Consider the following 25474-nt stretch of genomic DNA (forward strand, 5'->3'; position numbering starts at 1 on the left):
TACTATCTCTTTCCATCTAAGGATTCCTTTCAACAATTAACCAAGGTATTTTGAGTCAAAAGATCAAGGAAGGGTAAAACATTTATTACCCTTCATATTTAAAGTTAAAAGAACTGGGGAAATTGGCACTGATTGGAAGAAAAAAAAAGTCAAATTACTAAGACCTTGGAGAGTAAAACATTTAGAGCATAATCATAGGAGGCTATTATGTTAACAGAGACTCTAGAAATACATAAACATCCTTATTACCTTTGCTTATGGTTTTATGGTTGCTATTTTTTTCAGAAGTATTTTAATACATTTCTTAAAAGCAATTTTCAACAGTTTTTATGAGTAGTCACTGTATCTAACAGAACCTAAAACTCCTTAAAGGAAGCCAATGTGAAAACAGGATTTGCTTAACAGAAATCTTTATAAAAAATGGCTAGAATTCATCTATTAAGTGAGAAAATATCAGAAAATGATAAACTCTAAGCCCAAATCTTATATATCATGTTAAAAATAACTTAAAAAAATCTTCAGATGTTTCCTACTCATTATTACAATTAGACACTCCATTTCATTTAACAGTGTTCTCTACAAACTTAAATATTAGCCTTAAAAATACAAACACACAAAACAACCCCCCAAAGCACAAAATCTTGCCAACAAACTCCAAATCAAATACCAATAAAGCAAACACTAAAGATCTCGCAACCAGAGTCTACTGCTTCTAATGGAATGTGGTTCTTTTCATAATCAGACTTCAGGTCCAGGGGGGTAAAAAAAAGACAAAAAGGACTCATAGTTTAGAGATCAATAAAATAAAACTCCTTCTACATATGTCCCTGAAATCACAGAAAATTTAAGGAAAAGACAGGGTAACAGGAGATGGATCTGCTATTGGAAAAAAAAAATTTTTTTTCTTGCTTATTCCTCCTTGCATATCAGGAAATCTCTACAATCCCAACTCCTACCCTATTTTATTTGAGGTAAGAGCCAACTCTGCTTGTGTGAAGTTATTTGAAGTGAAACATCTAGATATTCTCACTTTAAAATAATTTAATTATTAACCAAAAAATCAATCAGAGGCCAAAATGAAACTTTTTAAATAACCTCCTTTTTGGCTGAGAATAACCTAAGCTCTATTTTCCATTTGACTTTATTAAGGAACAGGGCAAAGAACACTTGGGAAGATCCCAAGATTTCAGACACCTCAAATATCATGCTTTGTTAATTTGAAAGCTAAGGACTTGATTAACTAGTTTTAAGATATTACTAATCACCCTTAATTCTAGAATTAAATGTATTTCAGTGGCTGTTACACATATAATTTGATTAAAAATTCCTTAAAGATTAAATATGCTGTGAAAAATCTAACACGTTATTTTGTACGTAAATAAATCCCTGTCTTAGATGTAGGGGGGCAGTCATTTGAAACTAGAATTAAGTCCCATTCTTTTTTTGTGGTGACCTTTCAGGCAGTTTCTAAAGGATGAGGAACATTCTGCCAGAGACACACTGGACTTCTTAAAATTCTTAGAGAAATGATCACAGGAGAGATGAAATATTTAGTAAAAGAAAAAGTACCATAGAAATGTTCAGTAATTCTCAAATAAGACTATAACTGACAAAACGTTTTAGCCATGAAATACTCTTTTCATAACACTTAGAAAAAAAAAAGGCAGATCATTTCCTTAAATTGCGTGTGATCTACTTGAGAGAAAGGCCATTTAATAAGCAAGTGTGTTAAACAGTCACTATTTTAGAGAGAATGACTTTAACTACTGGTTTAGTATTTAAATGGTTGGTACAATCCTGTAATATCTGAAAACAAACCTGAAGTATTTGAGTTAAATGCTGTGATCCCTAAACTACTTAAAACCAAGAAGACAAACCTCATTCCTCATCACTGACTGGTAAAACTTTTAAAATGTAAAACAAATTTTATAAAATGGCTGCCTTCTGAAGAAGGATATCAACTTTAATGAAAATATCTGAGGCTTCAGGTTTTAGGAAAGAAGCCATCAGCTGCAAGATAATGAATGTCCTTCTGTTTCAATTCCTTAGTCAAAAAGATTAACTCTACATATGGTTAGGAAAATAATGTTTTTCTTATTTGGAGAATACATCTAAAACTCAGTATCAAACAGACAAACAGCAACAACAGAAAGGGAAACTACCATGTATCATTCTAATGCTTTCTACTTCTCCAGATCCATGTTATTTATATATTTCACCTGCTCTATTTTTAATGTTCTCCCAATAACATTTCCAGTGGGCCCAATTTGGAAAGAAGAGAATTACTATGCAGTCCTTTGAAGGCATGTTCAAATGTCAATGGGATGGTATTATGCAGTGGTCCCCAACCTTTTTGGCACCAGGGATCGGTTTCGTGGAAGACAATTTTTCCACGGACGGGGTCGGGGGAACGGTTTCAGGATGATTCAAGCACATTACATTTATTGTGCACTTTATTTCTATTATTATTACATTGTAATATATAATGAAATAATTATACAATTCACCATAATGCTGACAGGAGGTGGAGCTCAGGTGGTAATGTGAGCGATGGGAAGCAGCTGTAAATACAGATGAAGCTTCGCTCCATTGCCTGCCACTCACCTCCTGCTGTGCGGCCCAGGGATTGGGGACCCCTGGTATAATGAGTTTTCTGAGCAGCTCTAAGAGTTTAGCAAATGCCCTCTGGCAAAGGAGACTGGTAAAGAAAGGAAGGAAAAGTGTCAAATGCAGATGTGGGGAGCTGGGTAGTATTTAGTGTGGGTAGTGTTGGGGGGAAAAAAAGAGAGTGAACAAAGAAAGGAAGATAAAAATGAAGAAAGTATGCTGAGGAATTATGAAAGAGCTCTGTCAATAAAAAGATCCTTTGACTCTTGTGCCTCAAAATGCCCAAACCTTTGAGCATTCCACAGACCAAGTCAATTTGTAAAAACTTTGTTAGCTACATGCTTGCTATTCAATTTGTGAATAAATAAAATCCAATCTAATAGTTACTAATAATCACATCTTTAGCGTCACTGGAAGATTTAGAAATCACACACTTTGATGTTTCTGAATAAGTCACGTTCTTTTATGACTTTCTTATTCTCATTTTTAAAAATACAATAAACGTTCTTTTTCACTACTCTTCCTACATTCAAAGTCATGAATTGATTTCTAAAAACATGAATGGCATTATTTATCTTAAGATACCCAAATGGGGGGGCACAAGGTATGCCAAACTTATCACTGAGTGGTTTCCCTGGATGAAATCTAACTTATTCAAATAAAGAAAATATTTCAAAAATTTATTTGTGATACTTACAAGACTAAATTATCACTAAAGTCCTCCCGATTTTCTTCTTTATTGGCTTCCAAGAAGGATGGCATTTATGCAAATGCCATCTGTGTGCCCCTGAATAACCCTGGAACTGTCAGTTATATTTAATATCATCACAACTCCAAACTGAGTAAATGAAGATGTATTTAAGAGGCTGGCTTTGCTCCCTAGGCTGACTCTGAAGTAGAGACGGTGATTTCTTTGATGACAGCAATGCTGCTTCTTTCACTTTTGATTCCCGGTAAGATTCTGGTTCACAGTAAGAATATACTGACTGCCACATTACAGTTATTTTCTACATAAGAAAGTGTAAGCATTTGAAAGCGCTAAACGTACTATACACACACACACACACACGCGCACAAACACACACACACCGTGGAATAAAAAAAAACAATTCATACATTCATAATAAGGAGGACAGAGACACACAGATAAGTCATTGCTAATATGCATCATGAGAGGTGAGTATAACCTAAAATAATAATAATTTTTAAAAAATCCATTACCTGGTTGTTTGGCAACCACAGTTATCTAAAAGAAGAACAAAACAAACCTACAAGTTCTCACAGAATTCTGTGGAACTTTTTGGAAGGAAGAGGAGGCAATGCATTTGTAAGGAAATTCGACTTCTGCATTGTGTTAAGACATCCTTAATATATAAAGAAATATTAACTAAAAATCCAAAGTTAAACCATGTTACTCATGTCAAACATGCCACTCAGCAATATCTCTGGTTACCTGCACCCATAATTTATACTGCTCTAAGGGAATAAAGGACAACTATATTTTCCAAACTGTATTAACAAAAAGAAATAGTTATAAGAAAAAATATTAAGAATAAAAATAAGCTTATTCAATTTTAGTGACTCCTAATTAGACCTGTTCAGTTTACCTTCACTAACACAGTCTAACCTACTGTCAGCTTCCCACCTGCCATCACACACACAGGTGCAGCATTGTTCTTGGAGCCCCTAATGGACGCAGGACAGCTAACAGCAATAGATGAGTGAGGAAAGTTTAACTGAAGTTTAATAATTAGAATAACCAAGTAAACAAAAGAAACTTGGAACGGGAAGTAAAACCTCTGGAAAAGGTACTGTGAATTTTCAGCAATGTCTGAGAACTTCAAAAACCCTTCGATGTTGAAACTCTAATGCTAAGTATGAATTTTAGATTGGCAAAACAATTATATCCAGTCTTTAAAAACATACATGTTCTTTTGTTCACCTTAAAAAAAAAAGAATATCCTATTCAATTTAACAAATATGTAAGCAAACATATGTTCACTTTCCTTTGTCCCTACCGTCCTACACTCTGTCACTCATTTAGTTTGTTAAATGGACAGGAAACGCACCATATCCCCCTGCTTGGATGGGTGTTTTTGGAGAAGCACAAGCATACAGACTAAAATCCTCTGTTTGGAAGCCAGCCCGATTCAAAGAGGGTTCGGATGCACTGCGGTGAATTTTTGGCAATGAGCGGGCCAGCAGCTCAATAGAGGCGAGAATCTAAAAAAAGAAAAAAAGAAAGAATGATGAAAATCTAGGTGGTGTTAATCTTTAAGAGCCCCATCATACTCTACAAGAAAGCATATGAAATCTTATAATACATTGTTTTCACTATTATCTCAAATGCCTGGAAAATACTAAAGAAACTGATACTTTTCCTTAAAAAGAAGAGAAAATTACCAAACTATTACAGCTTTACTCTCTATAAACTGAATGGGAAAAGTAACCCATAGTTAGCTTTTCTTTACATTTTATAATTTTAGATCATTTGCCAGCCTTGAAACAGTAAATAAAAAAAAAATTTAAATCAATTATATACCTCTTTCTCACAGACCACAAGTCCCTTTTGGGAAGAAGATGGAGCATAAATAACGAAAGCACTATATAACTTCATAAACAGAACCATTAGAGCAACTTATTCTTTAAAGAAATTTAGTAAGGGGAAATGTCTTACACACACATAATTAAAAACAGGGCCCCAATGACCCAGAATGCCAGCGCCACAGGACTGAGACGTGACAGATGAATACCCATAAGTGAAAGAAAAGATAGGAAAACTCTACAAGTAGACACCAATGCACAAAATGTAGAAAACACAGCACATTTTTAAGGTACAAAGAAACAGGTTATGACTCTTGAAGGCATACAGTATGATAATGCATGAAACATACATATAAAAGGCTTGGCACAATGCCTGGCATATAGTAAGTACTCAATAAAACTTTAGCAGCCATTATTACTACTACTATGATTATATACTATTTAGTAGTATTATACACATTATATACTACTACTGTTTTTCTCAGCTACCAAAAATTTTTTTGAAGTTAAACTGTAATCTGTAGAATGATTAGTATAAGAAGGCAAAGAAGCAATGTTACAAAATTTTTAAAATTATAAGCATAACACACAAATAAAAATTCAAATAATACAGGAAAGTATGAATGCTACCTTCCAGGGGTAACCACTGTTAAAGAGTCTATACTTTCTTCTGGACCTTTCCTATGCATAAACATGCACATATGAAAACAGAGCCCATCCCCTCCCTCACCACCATTTAAAGTGGTATCACAGTACACATTTTTCTGCATTGCTTTCTTTTTCCCTCACTGACATCCAAGCCATCTACAGAGAGATACCTTGATCTTTATGTCTTTAATTTTTCCAGTTACAGTTAACAGTCTCTATCTGGATACCTGTGGGGGCAGATTCTGTAGCATATAGCATAGATTTTCAGGAGTGGAATTACCAGAGCAAAAGGTATATGTATTTTAAGTTTATGGAGTCTACCAAGTCCTTTCAAAAAAGGTCAAACAATTTACATTCTTACCAACATTCCTTCCTTACTTCCCAACATTGTACCCAATGCTGGATACTGTCAATCTCAGAGACAAAATCAAAATGTATTTCACAATTGTGACTCTGCATTTTACTGATTATCACTGATGCTATTATTCCTAACATCCTGTGCTTAAGTTCATTCCGCATTTGTACTTCTTCTGTGAATCACCAGTGCATATTCTTTGTTGATTTTCCTTCGATTACCTTTTACTTATGGATTTGTAGGAGTCCTCTGTATAGCATAAACACTCTTTATTATACATGCTACAATTATTTTTCTCAGTGTTCTTCTTTCAATATTATTTTTACTATATAGAAATTTTAAAATGTTTAATGTAGTCATACCTGCTAACCTTTTCCTTTATAACTTCTGGATTCTGCCTCTTGCTTAGGAGAGCCTTTCCTACCTTAAGGTTATAAAAATGATTTGTTATTTTATAGTTTTGTTTTTTACATATAAACCTTTAGCCATCTGAAATTTATGTTTGTGTATGGTGTGAAGAGACATCCTGTAATGAAAATTTAAAAATAATACTTAAAAGGGGCAGCTTTTAATAATCTGGAATACTCATATATGTATTTCATTTTCTGATACCATGAAAAGAATAAAATATTACTTATATTAAGAAATATGACCATTTTGTCCCTTTTAATACCATTTGAAAAGTGAGCCTAAGGATATAATCTGCATTATTAATGTACATCAACCACGTTAAATAGGAAACCCTAGCACCTGGGATGTGAAAAGAGAACAGGGTGCAGAGTCCTGCTCACAATGGCCAACAATACCGGTTGTTTACTTTGATGGTCTTAAACCAGTGGTTTTCCGGGTTTAAAAAAACCCAACTCTTCCTCAAAGGAATAGTAACGTAGAATTCCAATATGTAAAACATATAACTACCCATGCAGCCATTCAGCCTCCCCTCCCTGTTCTGGGACAAGCCCCTGAGAGACTTGTTAAAAGCAAAAATTCTATCTTTAATTCTTTAGATAGGGATAAAAGATTCACACATTCCTATAACACTGACTTCTAAGAAACTGAGCTAGGACTGATAGCATTCACAAAGGGCCACATGGTAGCTGAGTTACGGGAGTCAGCACTTCCCACCTGAAAACTGTACTGACTCATCGGGACAGATTTATACAGCGCTATCGTGATTTTCTAGGCATTATAAAACACGGAATTTATATTACAATATCTACTACAGCTAAACTTTCTAAGACTGTTCAGGTACTTAGTTCCAGTTCATGAGGCTTATGAAAGATTATTAAATTGAGGGCTTTAGCCTTCCAACTTGAAAAGATAAAAAACAATGGAAAGTTTCCAAGAATCAGAGAACGGCAGACAGTGCCAACAGTTGCCTTCTCTTTTTGTCCCAGGTAAAAATGCCCCTCAAAAAAACCTAACATTAAAGGGATGCTTGCAACCTGTTTAATTTTACCATCAAGAAGAATAAAAGTAGCAGTGCACAAACTGTAGTCTGTAGAAAAACTATTTTTATACTAGCACTAAGATATTATTTGCCTTTTTTACTTTCATTATTTTACAAGTGTAAGTGGAGTTTTCAGAGGCTATATAATGTAAGATATTGCAACATAATGAATGCAAAGCAGAGAATCCAGCTATCTTCTTTTTGCAGAGATTTGCGAAAAGTCTAAAACAATGCCACTTTTTTCTAAATATTTTTTGTTTGGGAAAATATAATTATTTTTCATAAAACATTATTTAACATGTAATGGTTTTATTATGTTTAAATAAATTTATAAATAAATATTAAAAGAAGTATTAATTTCTAAAATGGGAATTACTACTTACACAAACAGGAGGTCTTTGGGGTTCTTCAATAATTTTTAAGTGTAGAAAACAGTTCTGAGACCAAAAAGTTTGAGAACTGCTAGACAAAAGCAAAATCTTTCTGAATATTTTGTATTGGGATGCTAAGTTTTTAGGTGTACCACTGTTCAACCTTTATAAAATCACCTTTATGTGTTTACTTATCTGGAGTCTGCACATAATCACATGGAATCCAAATCCGTAAAATACAAACTGTGCTCTAAAAAGTGCTTAAAAATCTGCATCAGAATATTAGTCTGTCCTTCTAGGTAACATAAAGCTTTTTCTTACTTGGGGAAAGAGTGGTCTCTCATCTCTTTTCTTTTTTAGGCACTCTGCCATTAATCTCTTCATGGCTTTTGGACAGTTACTCCGTACCTTACTGAGATCTGGAGATAGATATCCTCGTCCCACCATAAAAATTATCTGGGGAGGAAAAAAAAGGCAAATCATATAACCTTGTAAATAAGTTGAAAAATATATAAACATTGAAAATTCAACAAGCTGTGCACTTATGACATGTACTTTCCTGTATGTACGTTACACTTCAATAGAAAGTTAAAAAACACAATGCTACTAGTATTCTGATTCCTATATACCAGAGACTGTGGGGAATCAATACTTAATGTGCTGCAAGGTGAAATCTTCATGACCCCTGGACTACTGCAAAGGTCTCCTAACTGCTACGCATGCTTCCAGTCTCTCCTTATCCAATCCATTTTCCCACTGATAGTAATCATTCTGAAACACAGATCGGGCCTCTTCTACTCAACCAAAATAGTTAACCTTTTTAACAGTTGTTTTGGCATCTGAATTTTAAATTCTTTTGTTGAGGAAACTCTAATGGGGCATTTAGTTATATAAGTCTGAGAACCAGAGCCTCCTCCAGAGGGAAGGTAAAGCTACTGGGAACTAAAATCTTATGTTTAGTAAAGTAAAAAGCCTTGTCTTCACTGGGTACAGAGATTTATAATTTTTCTGATTTCTTACGTTTCTAGTTTTCTGACTTGTGGTTCTTTTGAAAGTGGGCAGAGACAGATGTTAGCAGTCTTAGGTGTCACGGAAGAGAGAGGGGTTTTGATCTTACAGGGAATAGGTTCAATAGGGACAGACTAGAGGCTAAGGTGGAGAGAGCCAGTCAGAGATCCCAGGTTACAGGGTAGAACTGATAAATTTTAGGAACAGTCAAGTCTGATATGCTATTTTATGTTATTTCTTGTTTGGTGCTGTAATAACCCTTATTTAACTATAAGATGATTTGCCCAAGCACCACTAAAGTGAAGGTGTAAAGTTTAACCTCCTTTCCATCTCCTCTGTCACAACTGCCCTTCTCCCACTTCACAAAAGGCACACCTTTTACCTATATGGAATTTAACTACCGTGCACACTGCGTCAGGGTGTAACACTGCTGAGGGTACCAAAGGGACGCTTCCAAATATTGGTCTAACTGGACTCTAATGAATGGGCAGCAAATCCCTTTGCAAGACAGTTGGTTTCCAATTCTTTGCTTTCAGCAAAATTAACTGAATTGTCAGCTGATTGTTAAAATAATTTTAAATGACAAGTTATTATATAATTTTTGGTATGCTATAGAAATGAGTTCAAATAAGCAATGATATGGTTATGGTAAAGAACTAATCTTGCCCAAAGAGAGGGCTGGCCTTTGCCTTTGGCTCCTGGGAGGTAATCCCTAAGCCCTTGGAATGTCCTGCCTGTTCAGAGTGCCTTTGTTTACTGGGAGTCTAAGGTCACATCAGATAGTCTGTGCTATCAATGTGATTCTACAGAGGGGGCTTTAAGTTATATAGTATTAGCTTGACCTCTGTAGAGGCTAAAAACTAAGGTCAACAACAGAGGTGGTCAATTGTTATCTACGTGACTGAGGCCCAACAATATCCCAAGGCTCCAGTGAATTTCCCTGGTTGGCAACACTTCCTGCACATTGTCACGCATGACTGCCAGGAGAACTGAGTGCTGGCCACAATTCCACGGGAAGAGGACAACTGGAAGTTCCATATGTGAAACTCTCCTGAATTCTGCCCTATGTGCCTCTTTCCTTGGCTGATTTTAATCTGTATCCTTTTGCTTTAATAAACCATAACGTGAGTATTAACAACTTGCAGTGAGTTCTATAAGACTTAATGAATTACTGAACCTGAAGGTGGTTATAACAAAACTCCTGACTTTCCCATATTCTTATTTATTTGAACAATATTCCTCAGCACTTACTTCTTTAAAAATAAAACTAGAAGGACGGTCGCTAAGTCCCAGCTTATTCTAGCAAAGGCCATATTTTTCACAAATAAATGACTGAAGAGAAAACAAAAGCCCCATGCTGCTCATTAAGAAACACATTTCCAATAAAATTTTACCTGTTTCTTTATATCAAAACTCATGTTATTTTCATCAGTTATATATTTAATAATTATTAATAGCATAATTTGGAATTAAAAAAGTTAACAGCCTAAAGTCACTGGGAAAAATTTTTTTAGTTCTAAATTTAAGCACATTTTTTTGTTGCAGAGATATAATTTGAATGAGCAATAAAAGGGTTTAGAGCACACAAATATGTTACATTAGGGAAAAAATTCTGTGGAGGAAGTAGGATACAAATAATTTAGAGACAAAAAAAGAGCCATGTAAAATTCCAAAAACTAATGAAGAGGTTTTTTATTTTTATTTATTTTGCGGTACGCGGGCCTCCCACTGCCGCGGCCTCTTCCGCCACGGAGCACAGGCTCCGGACGTGCAGGCTCAGCGGCCATGGCTCACGGGCCCAGCCACTCCGCGGCACGCATGATCCTCCCAGACAGGGGCACGAACCCGCGTCCCCTGCATCGGCAGGCGGACTCCCAACCACTGCGCCACCAGGGAAGCCCGAGGTTTTTTATTTTTTAAACAAGTGATGATGGTAAGAATCAAATCAGTATGATGTTTAGATTTTATTTGGTACATTTAAAAGAATGATATAATGCTTTTTTTTTTTTGAAATGTCAATATAATACACTGGAAATTACATTCTTTGCAACTATTTAAGCTTAAAGGAAAGGTCTTTCCTGGATGTAATTCATGGATAGAAAATTCAAGTGGCACTTAACTACAAAATCAATAGCTCAGTTTGAAATTCTGGGACTGGTTATTTTCATTCTCCATCTACAGCCGCACTCCTGGTATCCCTACCCCTTCATTCACTCCTCTGTGTTATTGGAGCACAGGTCTGCTCATCCTCAACATCACCCCCTGCACTGCCTCAACAGAACTGAGAGCACAGCCTGTGTTTTATTCACCTTTGCATCCTTCTATATCTCACAGCTTTTGCATACAGCAGATATCAAAATTTTTTATTAAAATAAAATAATTTGCATGTTGGTAAGACACTGGTACTTATTATCATTTTCTGTCTCCTTGAGATCTTGTGCTTAGAACCCAGCCACCATACTGTGAGAAAGTCCAAGGTTCCTGTGAAAAAGTCGTCACAGAAAGACCCATGTCGAGAAGAACTGAGGCCCCTGGCCCTCGGCCAATACTAAGCTTCCAGCTGACGGCTAACTGGTCACATACCTTCTCAGGTATGTGATCAAGCCATTTTGGAAGTAGATCCTTTAACACCCAGTGAATCTACCACAGCCAATAATACCATATGAAATAGAGATAAACCTTCCACACTGAGAGAAGCTCAAATTGCAGATTTACAATTTGTCTAAGCCACTATGTTTTAGGTGGTTTGCTATAGCAATGATAACTGGAATTCACGTGAAATAATAAATGTTATGCTATTTTCTTCTAAGATGACACAGCACGTCTGCTCCAATTAAAAAAAAAGCCAATATACCTAGCTTAACTGAGCACATTATTAATCCCAATTTAGTAAAGAAGCTGCACTGAAAGAGAGCAAAACAGAATGATAAAGAGGGGGAAAAAATGACAAAGCAATTTCTCAGACTTTCGGCACTAGGGTAAGTGAAGTAAAAAGGTATGCTACTCTGCAAAGTAACATGGGGATGGTCATCCCTCAAGGAGCTAAGAAACCTGTTTTAGGAAAGAACTCAATCTTTGTAACTGTTAAGGAATTCTTTAGTTCATTCTCTTATTTTTAATAATTGAAGAAAAAAAAAAGATACCTAGAGAAGTACAGTGGCCAGGTCATGCAGGTCATGAGTCCAAGGTCTGCCATTACATCACACTGCTTTACCAGAGTCCTGCCTTGAATTTACAGGCAAAACCTGCCACCTCAGACTATGGGGGGGTGAGAGTGTAGGGGCATGGGTCATTACCATATTATATGGTAATGAAGCAGCTGTCCCATCTCCCATGGAAAAAAAAGAATATTCCTAGATTTTCAAATAGAAGTCCAATCTGAGAGCCATGGAGATCAAAGTATGAGAGAAAGAAAAATCAAATCAAGGAGATGGATGGAACAGTACCTGGGGGTTACTTCACTGAGGATGACTAGAGTTACTGATTCAAAAGAGGGAGTTCCATGGAAAGCGCCACTTGAAGAAAGCAGACTAGAAGGTAATGAAGTAGAATGGGGATGATGGGAAAAGTATATAATTCTTTCATATCCTTTTTCTTCATCAAATACTTGGTTTCACACTGGCATATTCCAGAAGGCTCTAACTATACTCCCAGAAAGAATTAACTAGTAAAGGCCTTACCCTTCTGTTGGTCACTCGCTTACTTCTCTCATGGAGAGTAAGCCCTTGCCACATCATTTATTATACTCCCATGGAGGACAAAGCACCTAAAATGCCAAGAAGTGGATGAGTGCAGAACTCTGGGATGCTTTTTCCATATTTTGGAGACACTACTACTTATTTCCATAATATAACTTTATTATTTCATTAAAATAAACATATTTACTGACAAATGGATTTCATCCAGATCTTAGGTTCATAAATTTTTATTATTTGTAGTCTCTATGATAAATCAATTAAAACTAAACTAAAATTCCCTCGTAATTCCTCTAGAAGAACAGAATGCATAGGAAAATTAAACACGGCATGGGGTATTATGCTGTATGGTTGAGTTAATAAGACTGTAAAAGGCAGAGCACGTGAAGCTGCTAAATTAGAGACAATCTTGCTCTTCACACTGCCATCGTCAAATCAATCATCTCAGTGATCTAGGATCTGTCACAAGTACACTAAGTGCAATGTTTCAATGTTTTTATGTTCTTTAGCTACTATCTTGGTCCGTCCTGAATCGAAGTTTCATGGAGGCTTAAAAGATCAGATCATCAGAAGCCAGGTCATAGATTCCTTTTTAACACTTAAAGCTATAACCCAACATTCTAAAGCTATGAAAGTAGTTAGAAAGACCAAACAGCAATTTAAAAAATTAGTTTTATGCTGACTTACGTAGAAAGGCAGTCATTTTTAAAATTCTCAAAACAGAGAATCAAGACCACTGTTGGGTAAGGGCCATATGGTGATTCAATAAGCATATGCAAAGTATATGACAACTTAGATTACTTCTCTGATATCACATGATAGTTGTAAGTTCTTAGTGAGAAAGCTACTCAGTATCTTCAGAAAGCTTTAGTATCACCAAAAAGACTGAGAGTTGAACTGTTGACCAAAACACTACTAAATGAAGTAATATATTTATACATTAAAAATTATCATTTCATTAGGTTGGGAGGTTATGATCAAACACATAAAACACTCCCGCTTTTGAAGATTCCTTACACTGGTGATTCTCAACTTCGGTATATGTATCAGCAGCAACTAGCAAACTATTAAAAATGCAGATGCTTGGACCCACCCCACTGAATCAGAATCTACTCCAGCATCTCCATTTTTTAAACAAATTATCCAGGTGATTCACATGTGCATCACAGTATAATGTATAAATATTATTTAATCACAGTTTATATGGTCAACTATTGTTTTCTAATATATTAACTGTAATTGCGGCAATCTCTCTCTCTACACACACACACACACACACACACACGCACTTTTAAAATGTTGAGGTATATGAGGTAATTTCAGTATAGACAATTCATTTTTCTTGGCCAGTATTAAAAGACTAGGTGAATTTAATATGGTTGGGATCGCAAAGGCAAAGAGCTGCACGAGGCTATGTTGATACTTTGGAAGGTAAGGAACAGAGAACAGGAACTTTTAGGAAGAGAGAAGTAAAAAATTCCCTCCTACTTGAATTCTCACCACAGAAAAATGAAAGCATGATGTAACAGTCCTTTCATTTACCTAGTTTTAAAAATTTAAGAAGTATGGGGAAATCTTAATAATTTTAAAAGGATTTGATATAAATAAGTTCAGAGCTGAGGGCCTGGCTCAGATAGCACAATCTGTGATAGAGTAAAAGGGATAAGCCCAGATGCTGTAGCAGCAGAGCTCATTCTTCTAACTGTGCCATGGTCAAGAGGCATGAGGTATAATCATTATTACATCTCTAGTTTCTAGTCAGAAGATCAGGAGTTTCACTCCACTACAAGACTTAAGCATGGTATTTCCAGGAAAGGCCTTACATGCTGCTATTACTGCCAACAGAACTGCCAAAAGGTTCTAAAACTGGTGACAAATATCAAGAGATCTATCTTTCATGCTTACCCAGGAGCCAATACCTCTTTTCTACAATGAATTGGAGCCTTTCTACAAACAGTAAAATGAACCTCAAGAGATGGTAAATATTTACCTGGTCCCTGTTGTTGATGTTTGAATAAGGTAACTGCCCGGTCATCAATTCATACAGAACAATCCCAAATGCATATACATCTGACTGAAAGCTATATGGGTTTTTATCTTGCATTCTGATTACTTCTGGTGCCTGGTAGAACATAAAAAGAAAAATATTCTTATTTATTCTTCACATCAACTGAATAAAGACTGAAAACCAAACTATTATAATTCCCAGAACAATGTTTTTATCATTAAATAACCCATGTAATATGTAATCAATTCTCTTACTTATGGCCAAAGAAATAAAACTGATTATGAAAGATAAATTTAAAAAAATGCTCTGTAAACTCTGAGAGAGGCAGTACTAGCTGAGATTCTATATACATTACTAAGATTTTATAATTTTATCAGCTGCCCTCTTTCTGTACAAAATACCATCACTGCCATTTGAATTTTTCCCATGACTTACCCTATCAAGAGTGAGTTCCTACCTTCCATTCCTGATTCAGGAAAGAAATACTAGACCTGTTGTTATGAGATGTTTGGAAGTAGCACAACCACTATGGTAATCACCTTAGAATTTAAGTTTTCCCATTGGTACAAATGATTCTCCTTATCTCAGGGCACCTTAGACAATAAAGGTAAAATTTCAAGACTGATAAACTCAAACTCCTTTCTTGCCTCCAAAAGCAGTATAAATATGTTATGGATGCTTTATTAACAAAAGCAATAGACAGTAGGCAGATTTAGTAGAAGATGGTATAAAGAATCTTTTGGCTGCTGCTTCTTGGGCAAAGATACAGATCTAATCATATTTGTTACATTTTTACACATTTCAGTCACTGTATTCTACAGCTAGATTTCTTATTAGCTGTTTACATGAAATACAATAAACGGTTGATTAAATCTTAGCTTAAAGGAGTTCTTTCACCTTGCATCTTCTGTATTGTTTCATTTGGAAGAAATTAGAGAAACTGCAGGGTATTAAAAAAACTCTGTGAAAACATTAACTTGATACCAAAACCAGGACTAACTGCAAAAATGAAAGACCTGGGACAGGATTCTTGGTTATTGGTCAGGGTAAGGCAGGTCAGGCTATCTCTCAAGGCAGGCAGTAAGAGCATCCAGCCTCACCTGCAAAACAGACTCACCTGTGCAGCCTTTAACCTCTCAACATCCAGACTACATTCTAGCCCAATAATATACCATCAGAGTCTGGGGATGGGAACAGTTCCAATTGTGAGTTTTTATAGTTCCCCAGATGACTTTAATGTCCAACCAAGGTTGAGAACCACTGATGAAAGATGTGTGGGAGATCCAGATGAGAGTAAAGGATTGGGGGGAGGGCATGCAGTGAAGAAGGTTTTATCTATTTGCTTTTGTCATATATTTTATTGATAACTGCTCTTGGTAGTACAGCGCAAAATAAACCACATACAACTGTGATGTAATGAACAAGCCAGAATATAAGAGGCTGGTTATGATACAGACATAATTTTCAAAGCCAGAACACAATTTCTGTGAGGGACAGTGTAAGAACTACCCTTTTAAAATTTAGTTTTACCTCACTGTTGTTGGTAGATGGTTTGATGAAAGGTCATATGGGATCTATTTATAAGAAACGCATGATTTATCTTCAATTAATTTAGTAATTTGTAAAAATTTTCACAGAAGTTTCTTTCTTCTTTAAGATATAAATAAAGCAAGGTTGAGAATACTATTGTAAATAATTCAGAGAATTACATAACCTTTGGTTCTGAACAAACTCTTCTCTCCTAGTCTATGGAAATACCATATTTGTTTCTGAAGGCAATATCAACCCAAAAGGATTTTACTCAACAATTAAGTGTACTACTGACTAATCTCTTGTCTTAAAACGCAGCTTGATGGAATAAAGGATGAACCCATCTACCCAGGTATCAACAAAAAAGAAATTAAAAGAAAATACAAACCTTCATGTATAATAGTAGTCTATAAACTGTATAAACTAAGGTTTTTGGAAAAGGACAAATCTGGAGACTTGACTGAGCCTAACTTTCCCCGCACCAGTTAAATAAAATAAACACACCTTTAAAACATGTAACAATTGTTTCTTTATAATTGTAGGTTTTGCAATTTCTCTCCCCCTTAGGATACACTGTTATCTTTGTTACAAGGTATATGCCTTAAAGGTATCTGAGATCCAGATTACAATTATTAATTAGCTTCTTGTTTATAATTATTTATTAAAACAAACATATATTGAAGAAAAAAATATAGCTAACTCTAATTACTAAACCTGAGAAAATGCATTCAAAATCCACTAGTTCAACCCAATGTTAAAGATGGAGAGACTTGGAGGAGGTCAAGGAACGTGCAAGTTAAGAGTCAAACAGAGCACGAGAGTACAGACCTTCTGACTCCTAGTCCAATGCCGCCCCCTTCCCACCTTGCCACTCTAATGCCAGTTATTATTACAAGAAATCATGGCCAAATTTAACCCTAGGCGTATCTTGACTAATTCAGAATCCTACCTTGGAATTCTCTTTATGGAACTGCTACAGATAAGTTCAGGGAATTTAGGCCAATGTAGCTTTGAAAGCCCTTGCAGCTTTTCTATTTCCAGCAGGGTGTCCCAAAGTCTTACTGCAGATTCAGTTATTTAAAGCTTAAAACTGCACTAAGAGTTTTGGGACACCCTGTATTCAGCTTGGAGCAGATGTTCTCAAACTTTTTGGTCTCAGGACTCTTTTTCAGTCTTAAAAATTATGGACAACCCCAAGAAGCTTCTGTTTATGTGGATTATACCTGTGGATATTCATCATATTAAAACTTAACTGAGAAACTGTTAAAATATTTATTAATTTAGATAACAAAACAGTCATTAGATGTTAACATAGATCACCCATTTTTTTTAATGAAAAGTAACTGTATTTTCAAAAACAAAGTTTAGTGAGAAGAATAGTACTGCAATTCTTTTTTTTTTCTTTCTTTTTTTTTTTGCCACGCTGCGCGGCATGTGGGATCTTAGTTCTCCGACCAGGGACTGATCCCGTATCCCCTGCAGTGGAAGCGTGGAGTCTTAACCACTGGACCACCAGGGAAGTCCCTGCAATTCTTTTTGACTGGTTTAACAGCAGCCAGCTAGAGTCACGTATTTGCTTATGCATTCAATCTGCTCTGATGTGTTGAAGAATATGAAGAAAAATCTAGTTTCACACAGGACGACCTTGGGGACCTCTGACAGGGTCTTAAGGACCCTTCTGAGAACAGCTGGCTTAAGAAAATGATCCCATGCTGCCCTTTTCACAGCTGCTGAAAGTAACTGCACAGAAGTGTTAGTTCCCTCCTCTCATAACTTCTCTTTCTTATTTTCCGCAAAGCAGAAATATGAATAAATAAATAAAGAAAGAGCTATGCAGGGCCCACAAAACTGACAGTGTTAAAAATCTACCTTTCATTTTTCTTTTTGTCTTTCCTTTCCTGGCTGCCCATAATTATACGGTTCTTTCTAGTCTAAAGAAAGTAACTTTCCAATTTAGGCTTAAATAAGATTGTGAAACAGCCTCTCTCTTAAAGGGAGTAATTCTTTTATTGAAACCTTAAAAATGGCTGCAGATCACACCTGCTTAAATTGCATACTTTTTTTTTTGAAACCGGATGCACAGAACATTCTGAACACAAAATATTTTTTTTTTGAACACAAAATATTTTAAAGAGACAATCTGAATAAAATTTAAACAGTGTTTATAAAATACACTTTTTGTTTGAAATATACTGAAACTGGTTTCATAATATTCTTTTTAAAGATAAAGAAAAAAGTTAAAATCTATTTATATATAAAGTAAGATCAACATTGGTTTTTGTGAATACTGAGAACTATGAAAATACTATAGTTGAAATCTTCAGTGACTTTCTAATAACTCAACAGCATCTCAGGGTCCAAAAATTTAATTAATGGAGAAATAGCCTCAATTCTTACCATCCACAAAATGGATCCAGACAACTGTTCAAATTGATGGGACCCACTCCATCGAGATTTCACTGTGGCTAGACCAAAATCACCTATTTTTACTGTGAGGTCTTCATGAAGAAAAATATCTGAGGTGTAGTAAGTAAAGGAAAATAACAGATCTCATTTTCCTATCAAAGCAACCATTATGAAAAATTTAGGTAAGAGATCTAATTTCTATAATTCTATATATTATGATATTCTTTAAAGAAGTATAGTACTTCGTATTTCCTTTTAAAGTTAATAAATATGTTTTAAAAATAGTGTTATTTGGACTCTGTGACCTGCTTTTAAGATATTTGGTGCTTGAAATGTGGCAGGATGAGGTGAGATGTTTTCCTAAGTTTATGGGAGACATTGAAACTTTCCCATTAGATTTTAGTAATGGAGGCCCAAATATCTTTCTGGCACTGCTGGGAAAGCTGTAAAGGCTCTTCACTGGAATGAAGGAAGGCAACTGGCAGACAGGATCTTAATTTGGGCTTTTGGAAGAAGAAATGTTACGTTTTTCTCACCTCATTGTTATATAATGTAGAGCCTTCAGTTACATCTCAACTACCACTGAGCAAGGTCAAAGCACTGAAAGAAACTAGTAGATAGCTACAAAACTATGCATCTTGTAGTGCTTATAGAACGTAAACAAGCAAGCAAAGAGTCCTACTATCATAATGACTTGATAGGTTTTTTGGTAATGGTCAATTGTTCAAAAACCAAAAGCAGGTTGTAGTACCTTGTATACTATACTCTTGTGTAAACCCATTTATTAATTCCCTTTACAGTGTATTATTGAACTTAGCATGAAAACTGTTTTTACATAATGTGAAGATAAAATGCAGGAGAAAAGGTCAGGATGTTTTCAAACTTCGCAGACAAATTCAAGAAGGATACTATTACTCTTGAGGTCTCTGTGGATGATTGACTTGGCGTGTAAGTAACTGAAAAACAAAACATCATTTTAACCTGAGTAGAGCTAAAGACTCTGGCCTCAGTATCTACAGAACACATTTAGGGGTATAAATAAAGATTTATTTAGAATCATGATACAACTGCAAACTGTACATAACCCCTTTAAATAAGAAATAGTAAAATAGACTGCAAGTGAACTAAGGATTTTAGGACCATATTACTATTATGGTACAACCAAAATCTTTTCTATTGAAAGACTTTGCTTTATCTTTTACTATTTACCAATACAAACCTTCCACTCCAGTCAAGCCTATTTATCCAGGTCCTTTAAGTACACCTTGGTATTTAATCCCACCTCTGTGACCAATGCTCCCCTCTCACACCAAATTAGCTTTCATTCTATTCTCTACTGAATCATACTTATTCTTTAAGATTCAACATACATTATGACTCCTAAGTGAAGCTTCCCCAAGACTCAACCACAAGTGATCTTTCTTTCCCCTGTTCAGTTATGTAGTAATTATTTTAACAGTTTGATTCATGTATTTTTTTCACCTGCCTATGTTCATTTTCTATTTGGAATGTAATCTCCATTTGATAAAACTATTTTTAAAAGTAGAATTATATATTCTAAAAAGACCTTCTTAAAACTAGTGAGGCGCTTACTTTCTAATGTAATGGACACAGTGAATCTATTTCAAAGTCAATGGGAAGTTTAAATCATCTGATACCCCTAAAAACTGTCTTAGTTGAGTTTATTGAGGGAAAGAGCTGTGTCTAGTTTATTTCTGTTTATCCCCAGTGCCTAGTACAGTGCCTGGCATGTGGCAGGTATTCAATACATATCTGTTGAATCAACTACAATAAGATGCATATAATGTCCTAATCAAGGTTATTTTTCTTCATTTAATACTGGAAAGAACAGACATATGAGACTTCTGAAATCTAACAATGACTGTTAGAAAATAAATTTTGCCTTAAAGTAAAACCTTAAAATTCAAATGATATAATCAAAATTATGTAATGAACACTGTTAAAAATGAAAGATTTGCAAATAATTAAGTTTATTATTTATGCTTTCTCAATTAAATTTTAAACCTTCAATTAAATTTTCTAATCCAGAGATCAAGATCTCGAAATTTTTTCTCAGACCAAATTTTCATTTAAAATTACTTGTTTATACAAGTAACTCCTTCTCCTCCATTACTCTTACATGATACTGTTTACTTCCTTCACAGCATTTATCACAATCTGAACTTATCTTGCTGTTATGATTTTTTAGGCCTAGCATTTGATATACTACATCACACTGTCACTCTTCCATTGAAAAAAAACATGATGTCATAGGTCTCATTTGCTTAAAAAGTTCTGCAGTGGCAAACAAAGGTAAAAAACAGATGGAGAAAAATGAGTCTCAATCAAAAGCTGTTCCAAGATGGGGAGACCTTATCCTCATTAGAAAGAAAAGGGGACAGGTGATGGTGCTGGCGGTGGAGCTCAGTGCTTCAGTCTGGTATTTAGTGCACAGATAAGGTGTTGGTCTTTGAAAAGACATTCTGTCTCCTTTGAAATTAAAAACAACAATAACAACAACAAATGGATGGTATGCATGAGAATACGGAGGCATGATGAAGTTATAAGATGGGAAGATAAAGGTATTTCTTGATGGATAGTGTCAATCCTCTCAACAAATCTGATACAAAGAAATACAGCAAGAATAAGGTAGACAGAAATGTAACTAGAGGGCTGAAGACAGAAAATTTCTGGCCAGGAAAGTACTAGGTAATTAACAAGATATAAATATGATGGCTGAGCTAGTGATATAACCATAAACAGCATAAATCTATTATAGGCCAAAGTTGCATATAGCTGCAACTTGAAATAACACTACTTTATTCTTGTGTAATCCCCTATTGTTTAGAAATTGCTTTACTAACTTATATCTCATTTAATAAACTCTTTCTGTAACACTTCTATAACAAAAGCAGCAAAAGAACAGAAATCCAGGTCTATATAATGGAAGGTTGGAAAGAAAAGAGACTTAAATTCCCCAGCTGGAAAAATGGGATAGGTATCATACCTCAATCCCTACATAATATTCCAGAGTAATTACTACCTTAAATAATTATATTATAGGCTGACACTAAACCATTATTTCCTAAGCACCAACCAGTTACAGTGGAAGATGCCAAAAACCACACAACTGGTTGAGGGTAAGGAAGGGAATAAGAATAAACTGACTTTGCTACAGATGATGCAAAAGTCTATCCATTACATAGGACAATTAAACTGGACCGCCTTCTTACCTTTCGAAGATGTTAAGTAGAACCTTATAAGTTTATAAAAGTAGCAGGAAAGAAAAAACATGCTATAAACTAAATGAATATCATTCTCTTGATAGGTTTCTGTTAGGAGTCTCCTTCCTTGTAAAAGAAAAAGTGTCCATTTACAGACTCAATTTAATCTTAAAGCTGGCAAATCATCCAGTAAAATTTGTTCTCTACACTGCTTCTTCCAAGGTCTTATCCAAGATTCAGCTTTTCAACATTCTTTTTAGACCATAATATGATGCCCCGAAAGGAAATACAATGCTCTAGATTTGATCTGATCAACACAAACGAGAGTGAGATTCTCATCTTCATCCTCCCCTTAAATGTAAGACCTGAAACCATAAAACTCCTAGAAGAAAACATAGGCAGTAAGCTCCTTGACATTGGACTTGATGACAAGTTGTTTGCGTCTGACACCAAAAGTAAAGGCAACAAAAGCAAAAACAAACAAGTGGGACTACACCGAACAAAAAAGCTTCTGCACAGCACAGGAAACCACCAACAAGGTGAAAAGGCAACCTACCAAATGGGAGAAAGTATTTGCAAATCATATATCCAATAAGGGGATACCCAAAAAATATAAAGAACTCATACAACTCAGTAGCAAAAAACCCAATCTAGTTTTAAAAATAGACATTTTCCCAAAGAAGACATACAAATGGCCAACAGGTACATACATGAAAAGGTGTTCAACATCACTAATCACCAGGGAAATGCAAATCAAAACCACAATGAGATATCACCTCATATCTGTTAGAATGGCTATTATCAAAAAGACAAGAAATACCAAGTGCTGGCGAGGAGTAAAGGGAATACTTATGCACTGTTGGTGGGAATATAAATTGGTGCAGCTGCTATGGAAAACAGACTGCAGGGTCCTCAAAAAATTAGAAACAGAATTACCATATGATGTAGCAATCCCACTTTTGGGTATATATATATATCCAAAAAAATTTAAATCAGGATCTCAAAGAGTTATTTGCACTCTCATGTTCACTGCAGCATTATTCACAACAACCAAGACGTGGAAACAACCCAAGCGTCCATGAATGGATAAAGAAAATGTAACACACACATACATACACACAGGAATAAGCCATAAAAAAAGAAGGAAATCCTGCCATTTATGACAACATGGATGGATCTTGAGGGCATTATGCTAAGTGAGATAAGTCAGAGAAAGACAAATACTGTATGATCTCACTTACATTTTGAAAAACAGAACAAAAACAAAAACAAAACCCAAATTAATCTTCATCTTCCTTACAGCAGGAAAAAATGTTTATTGCACCAGCCATTACTATTATGGCAGCCACAGTTACTCAACTGACTCCTGTTAAAATTATATTCAATTACAACCCTAGAGAGTTGTTGTTCTTGCATTGCTCCTACAAAACCATTTCCCTCATCCAACATTTGTATACTTCTCTTTTTTGGACTTGGATAAGATTTCATATTTTGTAGACATGACCTATAATTTCAGCTTATTAAAATGTTACTTTTCACTAAAAAATAAGTTATAAAAGATCAGCATGCTAACGATGCCCTCATCTAAGTTATCTGTAAATACGCAGTCAGATTCAAGAGAAGAAGGAGGACAAAAATCTCCTAGCTTAAGACCTTCAGGTATGACAATACTACAGTTATGAACCTAGTTAAATTCTTCATATTTGTTACATATCTCCACCTTATCCTCAAGAATATCATGAGAAATATTATTCAAATACCTTGCTGAAATTCAAATACTATGCCTACACCATCTGTAGGTGCAGGCATTTACCAGTCTAGTCTATTTATAAAAGCCTCAAGTAGCTCTCACTCAAGTTTGCTGCTATTTTCTTGTGTTTTCTACTATTTCTAAAACCAAACGACTGGCCTACACAGACATTAGCACTTCAGTCCTCTTTCATCTAATGCTACACAATTTCAAAAAAGTTCATCAGTCTTCACACAGCAAGCTAAATCTCTCCTCTGACACCAATAGAGAATTCAGCAGTTGACTGGACTGGTATGCGTGACAGTGGTGACAAGGTGTTATTTTATCCAAATACAGTTTCAAATTCTGGTCTCCCTTCTACTTTGTTGCCCTCCAAGCCCTCATAATCACAATGTGGAAAGTGAGCAAGACCGAAGGGAATGCCCTTCTGCTACTCCTGTGTAGTCAGTAATCATTTACCACTTTAAAGTAATTAAAATCCTTAATACATGGAGTTCACGCATTTTTCAGTTGTGCTCTATAGTGGCCTAAATTCTATTTTTACTTAGATTTTTCAGTTTCTGTCGCGTTAAAAAAATCAAATTTATTGAGAGGTATAACTAGTATACAACACCAAATGCACCCAATTTTTATGCAGTTTAAAGGGTTTTTCACAAACACATATATATACACTTGTCTAAAGACCAACCACAATAAAGATGGATATCCATCACCCCTAGAAGTTTCTTCACACATTTCTGCAATTAATAACACCCACACTAGGCTCAGGCAACCACTGATAATGATTTCTGTCACTAGCGATTAGTTTTGCCTTTTCTAGAATTTCACATAAACATATGGCTTCTTTTGCTCAGCATGATCCTGAGATTCACACACTGGCTGCATGCAGTATTAAGAGGGTACAGATATACCATAACTTACCCAGTTACCTGTCAGACATTTGGGTTGTTGTGTTTTTTGGCAATTATGAATAACATACTATAAACATTCATGTACATATCTTTGTTGTTGACTTGTTTTCATTTCTTTTGGGGAAATCAGTAGGATTAGAATTGCTCATATGGTAATTTTAATTTTAAAAGAAACTGCCAAAGTGGTTGTACCATTTAAGATCCTCACCAGCAATGTATAAGAATTCTGGTTACTCTGCATCCTTGCTAATAAACCTGGTATTGTTGGCTTTGATTATAAGCATTCTAGCGGGTGTGCAGGGGAACCTTGTCTATTTTAATGCCTAACATATTGAACATCTTTGCATTGCTTATTGGCCATTCTTTTATATTCTTTAATAAATTACTCCAATCTTTTGCCCATTTTTCCACTGGGTAGTTTGTCTTATTACTGAGTTGTAAGATTTCTATATATGCTTTGGATATAATTCTTTAACCAGATAATGTATCTTGCAAACATTTTCCTCAAGACTGGGGCTTGTCTTTTCATTTTCTTAACAATGTCTTTCAAAAAGCAAAAGTTTTGAATTTTGATGAAGTCCAATTTACGAATTTTTTCTTCTACGGTTCTTTTTTTTTTTTTCCTGCGGTACGCGGGCCTCTCACTGTTATGGCCTCCGGACGCGCAGGCTCAGCGGCCATGGCTCACCGGCCCAGCCGCTCCGCGGCATGTGGGATCTTCCCGGACCGGGGCACGAACCCGTGTCCGCTGCATTAGCAGGCGGACTCTCAACCACTGCGCCACCAGGGAAGCCCTCTTCTACGGTTCTTAATTTTTGTGTCCTAAGAAATCTTTGCCTATCTTTGGGCTACAGTGATTTTCTCCTATGTTTCTTCTAGAAGTGTTAGATGTTCAGCTTTTAGTCTTAGGTCTGTGATCCATTTTGAATGAATATTCATGCCTTGTATCAGGAAAGGGCTATTTATT

The 25474-nt window shown here is 35.5% G+C and overlaps 1 protein-coding gene across 3 annotated transcripts in view; it reads right to left on the reverse strand.

The window, feature by feature from the left end:
* BRAF (B-Raf proto-oncogene, serine/threonine kinase) overlaps positions 1-25474 on the reverse strand; it is a 159476-nt gene that overhangs the window by 7962 nt on the left and 126040 nt on the right. For 2 of the 3 annotated variants that reach the window (XM_029233176.1, XM_029233178.1), the window contains exons 14-18: positions 19532-19578; positions 18614-18732; positions 14669-14800; positions 8297-8431; positions 4677-4830 (exon numbers count right to left, since the gene is read on the reverse strand). In XM_029233176.1, the coding sequence (XP_029089009.1) occupies positions 4677-4830; positions 8297-8431; positions 14669-14800; positions 18614-18732; positions 19532-19578 (587 nt within the window). Of the gene's footprint in view, positions 1-4539; positions 4831-8296; positions 8432-14668; positions 14801-18613; positions 18733-19531; positions 19579-25474 lie in introns of those variants that run through there. The other variant, XM_029233177.1, reaches the window with a different exon arrangement.

This window comes from Monodon monoceros, unplaced genomic scaffold (assembly GCF_005190385.1).
Source record: "Monodon monoceros isolate NGI ecotype Baffin Bay Population unplaced genomic scaffold, NGI_Narwhal_1 Super_Scaffold_2, whole genome shotgun sequence".
Taxonomy (NCBI): domain Eukaryota; kingdom Metazoa; phylum Chordata; class Mammalia; order Artiodactyla; family Monodontidae; genus Monodon; species Monodon monoceros.